This window comes from Stegostoma tigrinum, chromosome 9 (genome assembly GCF_030684315.1).
Source record: "Stegostoma tigrinum isolate sSteTig4 chromosome 9, sSteTig4.hap1, whole genome shotgun sequence".
In the NCBI taxonomy this organism is placed as follows: domain Eukaryota; kingdom Metazoa; phylum Chordata; class Chondrichthyes; order Orectolobiformes; family Stegostomatidae; genus Stegostoma; species Stegostoma tigrinum.
In genome coordinates this window covers 92,026,452-92,041,264 of record NC_081362.1, presented here as the reverse complement: position 1 = coordinate 92,041,264, position 14,813 = coordinate 92,026,452, and the positions used below count along the sequence as shown (strand labels likewise).

At 44.2% G+C, this 14,813-nt stretch overlaps 1 protein-coding gene across 3 annotated transcripts in view; it reads left to right on the top strand.

The window, feature by feature from the left end:
• si:ch211-202p1.5 (uncharacterized protein LOC103909337 homolog) overlaps positions 1 to 10,148 on the top strand; it is a 35,429-nt gene extending 25,281 nt beyond the window's left edge. Inside the window, exons 3-4 of one of the 3 annotated variants that reach the window (XM_048536208.2) lie at positions 1,871 to 1,999; positions 10,044 to 10,148. In XM_048536208.2, the coding sequence (XP_048392165.1) occupies positions 1,871 to 1,999; positions 10,044 to 10,050 (136 nt within the window). In that variant the 3' untranslated portion in view covers positions 10,051 to 10,148. Of the gene's footprint in view, positions 1 to 1,870; positions 2,000 to 4,443; positions 8,300 to 10,043 lie in introns of those variants that run through there. The other 2 variants (XM_048536207.2, XM_048536206.2) reach the window with 2 other exon arrangements.
• The last annotated feature ends 4,665 nt before the right edge of the window (positions 10,149 to 14,813 follow it).

Below are 14,813 nucleotides of genomic sequence, written 5' to 3'. Positions count from 1 at the left end.
TAAAACGGATCCTAGGATTGATATGGTGTGTATGGCCTGTATAGTTTCAGAGGAATGATTGACTCTAGATCCATGGTTCCTGAAATTTTCCACCTGTTTGTTTTTACCTAAAACCTCATGCCTAGCTCCTTTGTTCACTCATTGATTGAGATTGATCACTGGGATTGATTAGTCAACAACTCTGTTATTGTAAAATGGTGAAGAAACAAAGAAACAAAGAAACCTACAGCACAGGAACAGGCCCTTCGGCCCTCCAAGCCTGCGCCGATCAAGATCCTCTGTCTAACCTGTCATCTATTTTCTAACGATCTGTGTCCATTTGCTCCCTGCCCATCCACGTACCTGCCCAAATATATCTTAAAAGACGCTAACGTGTCTGCGTCTACCACCTCCGCTGGCAATGCGTTCCGGGCACCCACCACCCTCTGTGTAAAGAACTTTCCACTCATATCTCCCTTAAACTTTCCTCCTCTCACTTTGAGCTCATGACCCCTAGTAATTGAGTCCCTCACTCTGGGAAAAAGCTTTTTGCTATCTACCCTGTCTATACCTCTCATGATTTTGTAGGCCTCAATCAGGTCTGCCCTCAATCTCCGTCTTTCTAATGAAAATAACCCTAAGCTATTCAACGTCTCTTCAACGCTAGCACCGTCCATACCAGGCAACATCCTGGTGAACCTCCTCTGCACCCTCTCCAAAGCATCCACATCCTTTTGGTAAAGTGGCGACCAGAACTGTACACAGTATTCCAAATGTGGCCGAACCAAAGTCCTATACAACTGCAGCATGACTTGCCAACTCTTGTACTCAATACCCCGCCCAATGAAGGAAAGCATGCCATATGCCTTCTTGACCACCCTATCAACCTGCGTTGTCACCTTCAGGGAACAATGGACCTGAACACCCAGAAGGTGAGCATCTAGTAGTCCCACAATCCTTTACCTTGACAACAAGTTTCACTTTCACCAGCTTCTACCTTCATAACTTTGCCTAAGCCTTCAGGTGATCCGTTCTATAGTGTTCTGTTGGAAAACACACCAAGGTGGCAGGAATTCCCCTTTTTAAAGGCCTGATCTTGCTAACAAGGTGAGAGAATTTAAGATGGCTGATGATATCAGTCCAATTCTACCTCCTGCATTCAGGTTGACATGGGGAAGGGGAAGGAGCACACAGATAAAGTAACGTCCCACCCAATCACATATTTCTCACTGGGAAGAAAGCCCAAATTCTTTCCCTCACTCAGCTTGCAAGCCCAAGAGATTTCTAGCCAAAAACATGTTGTGTACATATTTTCTGTCCTGTTTTGACATGCATTGCCTTATTTAAAGATCATCCTAAGAGCTAAGTAATGACTTGCTCTCATAGAACGCTTTTCGTGACCTAAATCTGCCTCAAAGAGCTTTATCAGCAATGAGGTGTATGGGGCGAGGGGTCATGCTTGTAAAGTTGTAAATGCGGCAGCCACTTGGAGGGCACAGCAAGACCCCACAAACAGTAGTATGATCAAAGAGCAGACTGTTCATTCCTGTAATGGTACTTAATGTATACATGTTCTACTTTAATATAATGACCATGGCACAGGATCACTTTTGTCTACCTGAGAAGGCCCACAGCCACTCATTCCCATCTGAAACAGCATCTCCAGCAATGCAGCACTCCCTCAGCAGAGCATTGACGTGTCACCCTGGATAATGGTCTCAAGCCTCTGGCATAGGACTTAAACCCGTTACCTTCTGACTCAGGTGACAGGTTGCAACCCAATAAGACCATAGCTAATATCCCACTGAGGCCCTCCACCTGGAAGTGCTCCATTCTTCATTGCTGTCCCTTGAACATTTACAACTCTAACCGCAATTGTTCATCCTCACAGGCAGGTTGTTCCATACGGTCTGGGGAATCCTCTGAAACTTCGAAAGCGGGAACTGACTCGATGTTTCTGCACCAAAGGCAAAGATGCAAAGTGCAGGGCCTTCTGCCAGTCACCGATCAGAGTGCCGAGGTATGTTTCGGAATCAAGAACAGTCAAACCAATCCGGCTGAGGTGGGCTCTGCCCTGATCAAAGCTGTTAGAAACAGTGCAGCCTTCATGCGTCCTCATTATCAGCACCACACGTGCTCGCAACTTAATGCTGCTATAGAACACAAAGTTGGCACCCGTACACTTACTTACACACTCTCTCTGTCTCACACACGCACTCACACACTCATATATACACACAGACACACACACACACTCACTCTCGTGCACACGTGCACACATACATAAACACACGCACATGTGCACACACACATAAGCGTGCACACACACATAAGCATGCACACAGATAAACACACACACGCACACTTTGGAACAGGCATAGCCCTTGTAGACTCCCTAGCCTCGTGAATTATTCAGCTGGTTCCCATTATTGGTTGACTTTTGTGATCAGAGTTATTTTGTACAACCAGTATATCAAATATCTGTAAGCAATTTTCAAATTGTTTGTCAGGTTTGTGAAGAAGCAGCAGTTTAGATATGGTACATTAGTTAATGAGACAAAGAAAGGAAATATACTACCGGGTCAGACAAGAAAGCTTCACCGATTGCAAAGCCATTCTGTACAATTGGTGGGCAGGAGCAGAGGATTCCTTCAATTTTGGGCTGGTGGAGTGCTCGACCCTTTGTTAACTCTAGTCTTGGTTATTCCAACATAGGCTTCCATCTTCAAAGTTCCATAAACCAGAGGCCATCAAAAAGTCTGCTGCCCTGTACCTTAACTTCCATCATGTCCTGCTCACCCATTACGCTCACTCTTGCTGGCTATTGGTAAGATTAAGGAGTAGGAACAGGAGTAAGCTATTTGGCATCTCGGCCCTGCTCCATCATTCAGTAGGATCATGCCATTCCAGCATTCCTCATGTCCACTTTCCTGCCTCTTTCCCCATAACCCTCGATTCCCTGATTGATCAGGAATCTATCTATCTCAGCCTTAAATAGACACAAGGACTCTATCCCTGCAGTGCTCTGTGGCAAGGAGTTCCAAAGTCTCTCAACCTTCTCAGGGGAGAAATTCCTCCTCGCCTCAGTATTAAACTAGTGTCCCTTTATTTCTGAGTCTGTGCCGTCTGGTCCTAGACTGTTGCATGAAGAGAAAACACCCTGTCAGCACTGATCCTGTAAAGCCCCTGAAGAATCTGATATATTTCAATCACCTCTCATTCTTCTAAACTCCAATGGTTAGCGACCCAATCTGCTTCATGTTTGCTTATAAGACAACCCCGCCATACCAGGGATTATCATAGTGAACGTCTCTGAACTGCCTCCAATGAAATGACATCTTGCCTTAAATAATGGGATCAAAACTGCTCACAGTACCCCAGATGTGGTCTCACCAGCACCTTGTACAGTTGCAGTAGGATTTGCCTTTCCTTATTCTCCAATGCCCTTGAGATAAGGGCCCACATTCCATTGTCTTTCCTGATTACCTGCTGCAACTGTGTGCTAGCTTTCTGTGTTTCGTGCACAAGTTCCTACTTTTTTTGTGTCTTGCAGCTTTTCTTCATTCAAATAATACTCTGTTCTTTTATTCTCCCTTCCAAAATGAACAACTTCCAATTTTCCCACATTATACTCCAGTTGCCGACGTTTTGCCCACTTACTGAATCTACCAATATTTGCATCCCACTCGCAAGCTACCTTTCCACCTTTTTCTGTGTCAGGCAATGCCTCAACTTTAAAGTTCTCACCCTTTCAGTCCCTATGCGATTTTTATTGCTTGCTATCTCTGCAAAGTCCCATAACCCTGCAAGATCTCTGTACTCCTCCAAGGCTGCCCTTTTGCACATCCGTGATTTTAATTGCTCTCACATAGAATCCCCACACCATGGAAGCAGGCCATTCAGCCCAGTGAGTCCACACCATCACTCCAAACAGCATTCCACCCAGAAGCCCCTCCCTCCTTTGTACCCCTGTAACCCTGCATTTGCCATGGCTAATCCACCTCGCCTGCATGTCCCTGGACACTGTGGGTAATAGCACACGGTCAATGCACTCTAACCTGCCCATCTTTGGACTGTGGCAGGAAGCCAGAGCACATGCATGGAGACCTGGCGAAAATGTGCAAATACCACACAGTCAGTCACCCAAGGCAGGGATTGAACCCAGGACCCTGGCACCGTGAGGCAGCAGTGCAAACCACTGAGCCACTACGCTGCCTATGAGCCACCCTGACTTCAAACTTCCAATGCTTCTGGAATTCCCACCCTAAATCTCACTTCTTCTTGACCCCACCCCCATCACCTCCTTTCTTTAAGGTCTCTCTGCCGAAGATTACACACGTGTGAAGCGCCTGGGAGGATTTTGTCTATGTTTTGTGTTGCTACAGAAAAATAAAGACTTGCATTTTTCCAAAGCACCTCCGTGATCAAAGACAAAACATAAGGAGTTGCTGTTGTATTTTGCAGCAGCAGTCACATTGGAGACGTGGGCGTTGGAATTCCCAAGAAAGCAGCTGGGAAGAGCACGAGGATAGCACCAAGCCAGGAGGGACAAAGAGCGGCACCGCAGGTGTTGGAAAGCTAGGGGAGAAGCGATGTGGCGATTGGAAAGGCCTGGGGCAGGGGATGGGGTTGGGAGGGAGTAGCAGGGGTATTTTACACCAAAGCAGCAACCTAAAAGATGCAGCTCGGGCATGGGGAACACCCAACCCTTCCCTAACCTCCTCGCCTCACTGCCAGGATGGACTTCAGCACTCTATGGATGGCATTTTAGACAATGATATAGCAATACTCTGTGCCCAGAATGGACGGGCACAGTAAAGACTCTCTCCTCCGTACTCCTCATGGCCAGAGCATTATGATTAGATATGTGCTCTGGACATCTCTTCCAAAGTGCAGAGCAAACCTCAGTACAGCACCACAATCCAACAAGGGCCTTCACAGCACAATGTGAGGACCATAAACACCATGTACTTCAAAGCTGGCATATACCAAGGGTGCACCATCACCTGGTGATGAAAGAAATCCATAATATGCATCCTGCTAAGCCATCAACTGGAGTGAAGTTTAGCCTATAGACTCTCTTGCAAACTGCCTTGGGGAATTGCACTAAGTTACAGGTCAGTTACATCCATTATGACTTGGCTCAATACACCCTGAGCTTGCTTACAGCACAGGGGTTATGGCTTTCAAAAGAGGTAAATCTTTAATTAAGTCTTCTTTTTATCTAGTTATAAGACAATATGTGTTTTCTTGTTAGCACAGTTTGGATATAATGTGGTGTCACTTTTGGAACCCCACCATGCATACTATGATTGACTTCCACTGTCCTCTTGTAATGTGCAATTTCAGCGTACAGACAACTGAAAGATCATGAAGCAGGATTCTTTATTCCACTGACATTGGGTCTTTGCAAACATGAAGGGGAAGTAAAGTTCAGCAGAGTATTTACATGGAGTTAAGCCTGTAGTTTACATCTGGGTGAAAAAATCCTTTGACTGTCTCTCCGTGTCTCCATAAGGCCCCTTTCTCCCAAAGGCACCGTTTCCTGAACAGAGGGTCTGCTTGACTGCAGGAGATCCCCTGCTCCACACCCTCCATCACTGCCATCACCTGCTCCTGGGGTTTGATGACACAGTGTAAAGAAGTGAGTTGTCATTATCATTAATCCATCCTGACAGTTGTAAACTCAACCCTACTGCTCATTTCCGAGAAGACACTATCATACCCTCCAAGTAGGTTGTGGAGACGGGTCAGTTTTTGTGTTTTTTTCCAACAGTTTTGATTTTCACCACTTTCTAAACACATATATTTGCACAAAAGTGCACGCGCGTACACACGCACATGCACGCGCGGACACACGCACACACACACGTGGGCACACAGACTCACAAATGCACACAACACACACATACACACATGCACACACAATGCACAAACAGATGCAGACACACACAGGTACAGACATAGAACATAGAACAGTACAGCACAGTACAGGCCCTTCGGCCCACGATGCCCTGGGAACAAGTCTCTGGCTAACCACTCTGTCCACGCCTCTCATCATTTTGTATACCTCTATCAAATCACCTCTCATCTTTCTTCAATCTGATGAGAAAAGCCCTAGCTCCCTCAACCTTTCCGCATCCTCCTGGTAAATCTCCTGTGCACCCTCTCTAAAGCTTCCACATCTTTCCTATAATGAGGTGACCAGAACTAAACACAATATTCCAAGTATTGGTTGAACCAGAGTTTTATAGAGCTGCAGCATAACCTTGTCCCTGTTAAACTCAATTCCCCTGCCAGTGAAAGCCAACATGCCATATGCCACCTTTACAACCCTAGCGACTTGGGTAGCAACTTTGAGGGATCTATGGACGTGGACCCCCAAGATCCCTCAGTTCCTCCGCACTGCCGAGAATCCTGCCATTAACCCTGTATTTTGCATTCAAATTCAACCTTCCAAAATGAAGACACATGCACGCACAGGCATACACATAGACACACACACGTGCGCAAATACACAAACACACACACAGATACACATGCAAACAGACACACACAAGAGGCTGCTTTCTGATTGTTGACGTCCCACTGAAGCCTGACTGAGGGCGAAGATGTTATTGAGAAATCCTGGGTTGGGGATTTTATTGTCTTCATTCACAACTGGCCAAATATGGCGTACCATTCCACCACCATCATCGTGCCTACTGCTGCTTATCAAGTTAATTCAAGGTGAGGTTATGACAGGCCCTAAATTGTAGATGCAAATTTCATTATATAGGCCCCATTGAGAATGACCCACATGTTCCATTCTAAGTCATGCATCATCATGACTTGGAAATGTATCGCCATTCCTTCACTGTTCCGGATTAATATCCGCAAGAAATTATAGAGAGTTGTGAACACAGGTCAGTCTGTCACGCAGACCAACCTTCCATTCATTGACTCCATCTACACTTCCTGCTGCTTTGGGAAAGCGGCTAACGTCATCAAAGACCCCTCCCACCCCTGTTATTACTCTTGTACTGCTCCTCTTCTCTGAGGCAGAAGAAACAAAAGTTAGAAAAGATGTACAACAGATCAAAGGACAGCTTTTTCCCCGCTGTTACCAGAGTTTTGAACAGACTTCCCGTATATTAAAGTTAATTGCCATCTGTACCTTCTCTGTAGCTGTGACACTATATTCTGCATCCTGTTCTATTTCCCTGATGTTCTTATGTAAGGTATGATCTGGCTCAGCCAATGACACCCACGTCTGACTAATCAGTCAGATTTTGAAATGACATAAGGGTGCCATTTTGCATAAAATGTTTGTACTACTTTAATATAAACCATGTGCCATCCTAATTCATTGATAATCCCTCAAGGGGAACAGAATTGAGTTTAAGAGAAGTTGAAACTACTTTGGGGGAGAGCTGTATCATGTTTCACAGCTTACAATTCAGGATAAAGAATGTCATTTTCTGCGAAGTGTTTCGGGATGTCCTGAGTTGTAATCGGCTCTATGTACATTCAAATCTTTCTATCAATGTAAAGTAGAATCCTTCATGTCGTTAGCTGTCCTGCTGGGTGAGATTCCTCTTGCTAACAAGTATCATGGGCCAAACCCAGGAACATTCTCAGTCCTTGTGATTCAGTTGCCCGAGGTGTGACGTCAAAACCTCATGGAACCCAGCAGCCCAGATGGAGCCATTCAATGGGACATCAGGGCATTGTAAGGGAGTCAAGGGTGTTATTTGTGTCTTTGGAAATGTACAACATCACTTGTTTGTCGGCCTTTCCTGTCCCCCCAATACTCCCCATCCCCCCCATACACCATGGGTGACATGTGTCCTAGACAGATAGGTATTGAGCTGGGAGGGGATGCTGAGAGGGGTGGAGGGGTGATGGTTAAACAAGGGCAATAAGGGCACCACCTCCAAAGGCATTGAGCATCATTGGGTGAACTGAAGAAGGGTCCAGACCCGAAATGTCAGCTTTCCTGCTCCTCTGATGCTGCGTGGCCTGCTGTGTTCATCCAGCTCCACACCTTGTTATCTCAGATTCTCCAGCATCTGCAGTTCCTACTATCACTTTGGATGAGCTCCTTGTCTTTGGTGGCAAGTGTCTGACTGAGAATCAAAGGGTTTTGTAATGGGGCAGCTTTTAATTATTAAGCGGACATCTTCCGAGCTAAATACCCTACCACTAGAAGCCACATACCAACTTATAGGGCAAGTCAGTAATGCTATGAAACCACTGTTTACAATGCAAACTTATCTTATTTGTACAAAGCCTTTTTTTCCATCGTACTTGTTTATTATATTTGTAATTCTTATATGAAATGGTGATTAAAGTATCTATGTAAAGGAATTGACCTTGGGACTATTTATTTATCTGATGTAGACAAATTTATCAGGGCAAATGTCTTTCAGTGTCTTTGGTCCTTTCTTTCGTAGCAGCCATTCTGATTTCCCAAGTGTAACATTGCTGGAGGCGAAGTTTATTGCATCAGATGTTAAGCTGAAGCTCACTTGGGCCTCGCAAGCATTTGCAAACAAAAAACTCACAAATCACTTCTGAAGGAGCGGGGAGAGAGTGTGCCTTGAATCAACATGCTTAGACGTACTTCACCTTGGGCACACCTCACAGCCAAGTGAAGCTTGAACCTTGCTTTTCTCACTCAGCGGTAAAGATGCCACACCATAAGACACCTTGGAGATTGCCTTGTGTTTTGGTCCATATTAACCCCTGAACCAATGCTGTGGAAAACAGATACAACTGCCCATTCATCTCATTTGCGAGGTACTTGCTGTGCACATTATTGTTAACAAACCAAACCTTTAAAACAGTCTTGCCTATGGCCATTTGCTGAGGATATGAAAGTTGCTACATAAATTCTACTCCTTCCCTATTATCTGTAAATTCTTTTATATTTGACCAACAACCTCAAACATGGATCAGTTCTTTGTTGGTCTTAGGGACTGCAATGTGGAAAATGGGATGAGAAGTATGCTGCCTATGTGACTAGACTTCTAATGTAGCAATATTACACTATAATCTGCTGACAGAGTTCCAAAACCAGTGCAATCATAAAGAAAGGTAAATTTAGTTAAATAGCTCAAGGTAGAACAGTTACCCAAATTAGCCATCGTCTCAGAGAATTGTCAGGTTGTTTGGTCATTAGAGAGAGAGATTTAACCTGAGGGTCACCACACCTTAGAGAAGCAGCAAGGTAGAGAATTAGGGATCTTCATGGTAAGGTCAGCTGGTGTCACTCTGCATCACAGATCGGTGTAGAACACAGAGCTGATCTCAACAATGGTGCATATGGAGCTACCAAGTTTGCGTTTTAAACCCATCTGGTTGATAATGCCCTTTAGGGAACGAAATCTGTCATTCCTACCTGGTCTGGCCTAATTCCAGACCAGTGTGTAGAACTGGATGAACACAGCAGGGCCAGCAGCATCAGAGGAGCAGGAAAGCTGACGTTTCGGGCCTAGACCCTTCTTCAGAAATGGATTTAGGGGCTAAACCCAAAACGTCAGCCTTCCTGCTCCGCTGATGCTGCTAGGCCTGCTGTGTTCATCCAGCTCTCCACCTTGTTATCTTGGATTCTCCAGCATCGGCAGTTCCTACTACCTCCAGACCGGTGTGGTCAGCTCCTAACTGCTCTCTGTAATGGCCTATCAAACCATTTATTTGTCAAGAGTCAGTTCAATACCATCTTCCAAGGACAGGAAAGAATGGACAATGGTTGGACTGTGTCAACAATTGCTACATTAACAAAAATAACTGTCTTACAAGAGTATGGCAGGAGCAGCACTAGCAGACTAATCACTCTCCTGTTGTGGAAGGCGCCTAGGTTTTGTATGTAAGGGCGGAATCAGCTGGAGATTTTAATTCTTAAAGAAAAATGACCTGGATCGATCGCCATTCCTCAGTAAAGACCTCTTGATCGATTTGTTCCAATAGACATGAATTCTGACTCCACCTTCTGAAATCCGTTGTACCCTTTGGATGTGGGCAGGACGACCATTCTCACAGCCAAACCTGTGCTTGAGTATTTATTTTTCATTTGTCCACAGGATATAGCCATCACTGGCTGGGCAAGCATTTATTGTCCATCGCTAACTGCCCTGAAGGAGCTTAACAGTCGACTACATTTCGGTGGGTCTGGAGTCACGTGCAGGCTAGGCCAGGTGAAAATGACAGATTTCCATCCGTATTGGGCATTAGTGAACCAGGTAGGTTTTTATTTGAAAGCAACAACTAGCAGGGGCCACAGAACAATCGTCTATCTAATTCCAATTTTACCATGGGGAGGTTTGAACCCACAATCGCAGAACATCAGCCTGAGGTGCTGCATAGCTAGAACAGTGACATTACCATTATGCTTTAGAGGATTCAAGAGTTCAGTTGAGATTTTGACCTCTTCCCCGCTACCCCCCCCCCCCCGCCCCATTCGAGGACACAAAGATAAAGTCACCATAGCCCCATTGTCTCCTTAGGAAGAGATGACTGGTGTTGGTTTAATCTGAGGGTCACGGCATCTCAGGCAAGGGAAAGGGATGAGGAGGTGGGACCTACATGGCAAACTCAGCCATTGTAGGAATTGAATCATGGCTGTAAGCGTTACTTATTTCAGTGTGACAGTGGCAATAATTTCAAAATGAAACTGGATCGGTGCTTAGTGAGTATCATTAGAGATAGATAGTTTGCTTTTTGAACTCTGGAACTGGGTCTATGGTTCTACCAGTCCAATAAATCTCAGTGCTAGACTGGTAGAATTTGAATGTCATCACTTACAGTTGCTGACTCTGTGTGCTGAAGCTACAGGTATCCACACTCCACATTGTTCCCTTTATGGGTGAAATACAGGAATGTGTTTACACTGTTGTGTCTCTGCAAATTTCACTTTAACCATGAGCCAGCCGGAGCTCATAATTTCCAGGAACTATGATCTCATTCACGGGTAATCCATGTTCGATATATAAACTAGCAGAGCCTGCCACTGAGATTCCAGCCTTTCACTCCTTCAGGGTTTCCAATATTCTATATGCAATACATTTGAACACCTCAGCGAGATTTCTGTTTGTAACTCATTCTCAAGTATCAATTTGCTTTATGCATAAACCAGTTGGAAGAGTTAAGTTATGAAATGAACTTGGATGAGCTAGGTGTTGTTTCTTGTTGTGAAGGTGACAGGACTTATTCACTGAATGGGAAGGTCCTGCGGAATGTTGCTGAACAGGGAGAGCTTGGAGTGCAGGTTCATAGTTCCTTGAAAGTGGAGTTACAAGTAGATAGTGAAGAAGGTATTTGGTATGTTTGCCTTTTTTTGGTATAGCAGTTGGAAGGTCATGTTGCAGCTGTACAGGACATTGTTCAGGCCATTTTTTGAATGCTGCGTTCAATTCTGATCTCCCAGCTATTGGAAAGATGTTGTGAAACTTGAAAGTATTCAGAAAGGATTGACAAGGGTGTTGCCAGGGCTGGAGGGTTTGAGCCAAAGGGAGAAGCTGAATAGGCTGGGACTATTTTCCTTGGAGCGTCAGAGGGTTGAGGAGTGACCTTATAGAAGTTAATAAGATCATGAGGGGCATAGATTGGGGTAAAGGTCAAGGTCTTTTCCCCAGAGTAGAAGAGTTTAAAACTAGAGGGCATAAGTTTAAGGTGAAAGGGCAAATATTTAAATGGACCTTATGGTTGGGATATTTGGTCAACATGGAAGGATTGAACCAAAGAACCTGTTTCCATGCTGTGCATCTCTATGACTTTATTAAGGATTTGGCAGAGTAGAGAATGAGAAATTATTCTTTTCAGATGCCCTGAGCAAGGGAGCTATTACAGTTTGGGGCAATATCAAGAACTTTCTCATACAAAGAGGACCTGATGGCTGTTACCTTCTAAGCATTAGAGGGCCTCACCTTTGAGGATAGATGAGAGGTGGACAACTGAAAACTTCAAAGTTAGGAAGTTTTTGTCAGATGAAGGTGTGAAGAGTTATGAAATCAAAGTAAATGGAGCTAATACATAGGTCAGCCACAATTGAAATGAAAATAAATCACCAGCAGATTTCAGGTGTTACAGTCCTATCTTTCTAGTTGTTAATGTTGATTGATCTTCTCAAGGACAGTTGGGCATTAACAATAAAATTCTTGCTAGCATCGCAACATCCCATGAAGGATTATATTAAAAAAGAATTCCAGGCTGTAACTTTTGCCAGGGTACTAACCATGAAATATTTTTAATCTTGCCACTTACTGCTGGCTGACCGCTTGACCATGAAGATGACAGATCCATGCCCAATTTCTTTTCTGCTCCCAACAGCAATTCATACTGGCCAGGGGAGATTTGACACAGATCTAATGGAGGACAGGATTCAGGCGTCAGATGGGAATGGGAATGAGGTGGGGTATAAGAATTAAGGAAGGAGGAAACATAGGAGGATATTTGAAGACTGCTATGATAATACAACAGCTTTAAGAGGTCTATTTCATTCTTTTTTTAGAGAAAGATATTAAGACAGAGGCACCAAGATATCAATTGAAAACTCATAAAGTAAACAGCTTCTGAGGCCATGGAATTTTTTAAAACATTGGAACAATAGAAACAACCCAAATGGGCAGGATCAAGCTCTCCCAGAACCTGGATTTTAAGTTTCTTAGTTTTTATATTGGCAGTTGTTGCTGGGTGTGTTACTGCAGCACATCTCTTCCTGTTACACGCTCTCAGAGTTCACTTAATGTTTTTCCTCCTGGGCTGTGGGAGTTGCATGTGAGACACCCTGTTTTCTGTATTTGCCTTTTGCCGAAGGTGTTTTTAGAGGATGTTACACAGTTACTGTTTAGTAACTAACTAATTATTATTCTGTTAAGTTTTCCAACAGAGTTATAGCTATGCTAATTCTTTTCTGTCTTTCGTTATATTTTAACTATACTGTATGAATAAATTGTTAGTTGGCTTAATGTCGAGTAGTTTGACCAGTCGAATTGTATCTGGAGCTCAGCACTTGAAACCTACCTTTAAAATAAGAAAAGTTAGGGTCTAGACTACCTCCTTAATAAATTTTGAGGGCATCTGTTCTGGTCCATAACACTGACACTGAGGAAGTGGGCTCTTTTTGAGACACAGATTCAAGCAGGCTTTTTGAATAAAACAGAATAATACAGCAGAGGAACAGGCCCTTCAGCCCACAATGTTGTGCTGATCGTTGTGCCAAATTAAACAAATCCTTTCTGCCTGCATTTGGTTTGTAACCCCGCATTCCTCGCACATTCCTGTGTTTATCTAAAAGCCCCTTAAATGCTCCTATCACATCTGCCACCACCACCACCCCTGGCAGCGCATTCCAAACCCCACCAATCTCTGTTTAAAAGACCTGGCCTTCACATCTCCTTTAAACTTTCTCCCTCTCGCCTTAAACACATGTCCCTTAAATGAATGGTAACCAGGTGCTGAAATCCTGACCAACTTTCCCCTCTGGCCCCCAGAACTGCAGAAAAGGCTGATTGCATGGTTTCAGCTCATTAACTGAGAACAATAAACTCAAGCCCCAAAATGGACATCAGATTATTGGCTTCCCTTGTCTGCTTGGCCCAGTTACTTATTCTCCAACCCAACTAAACTATTAGGGAGGGAAACTGCTCTGTTTGTTGACTTGGAAACCACCCAATACCGATGAACAGGTTACCAATTTGTCAATATTCCCGAGAATGTGCACATGCACATTAAAAAATGGTGATGTCCCTTTTCTTCAAGAAGTGTGTTTTGCAATTAGATAAGTAAGTACACGCTTATAATTCCAATTACTGCGGTTCAGTTCATTTAGGAAATTTGGCTCACTGTGGCATCACACCCTCCAAGATGCATGTTTATCTTGAAATAATGGCGAATGATGATAGAGGCTTCAACTTTATCTCCATCACATCCGTAGAACATAGAACATTACAGCACAGTACAGGCCCTTCGGCCCTCGATGTTGTGCCAACCTGTCATACCGATCTCAAGCCCATCTAACCTACACTATTCCATGTACGTCCATATGCTTATCCAATGACGACTTAAATGTACCTAAAGTTGGTGAATCTACTACCGTTGCAGGCAAAGCGTTCCATTCCCTAAACTACTCTCTGACTAAAGAAACCACCTCTGACATCTGTCCTATATCTTTCACCCCTCAATTTAAAGCTATGCCCCCTCATGCTCGCTGTCACCATCCTAGGAAAAAGGATCTCCCTATCCACCCTATCTAACCCTCTGATTATTTTATATGTTTCAATTAAGTCACCCCTCAACCTTCTTCTCTCTAATGAAAACAGCCTCAAGTCCCTCAGCCTTTCCTCGTAAGACTTTCCCTCCATACTAGGCAACATCCTAGTAAATCTCCTTTGCACCCTTTCCAAAGCTTCCACATCCTTCTTATCACATGGTGACCAGAACTGTACACAATACTCCAAGTGCGGCCGCACCAGAGTTTTGTATAGCTTCACCATAACCTCTAGGTTCCGGAACTCGATCCCTCTATTAATAAAAGCTAAAACACTGTATGCCTTCTTAACAGCCCTGTCAACCTGGGTGGCAACTTTCAAGGATCTGTGTACATGGACACTGAGATTTCTCTGCTCATCTACACTACTAAGAATCTTACCATTAGCCCAGTACTTTGCCTTCCGGTTACTCCTACCAAAGTGCATCACCTCACACTTGTCTGCATTAAACTCCATTTGCCACCTCTCAGCCCAGCACTGCAGCTTATCTATGTCTCTCTGCAACCTACAGCATCCTTCATCACTATCCACAACTCCACCAACCTTAGTGTCGTCTGCAAATTTATTAACCCATCCTTCTACGCC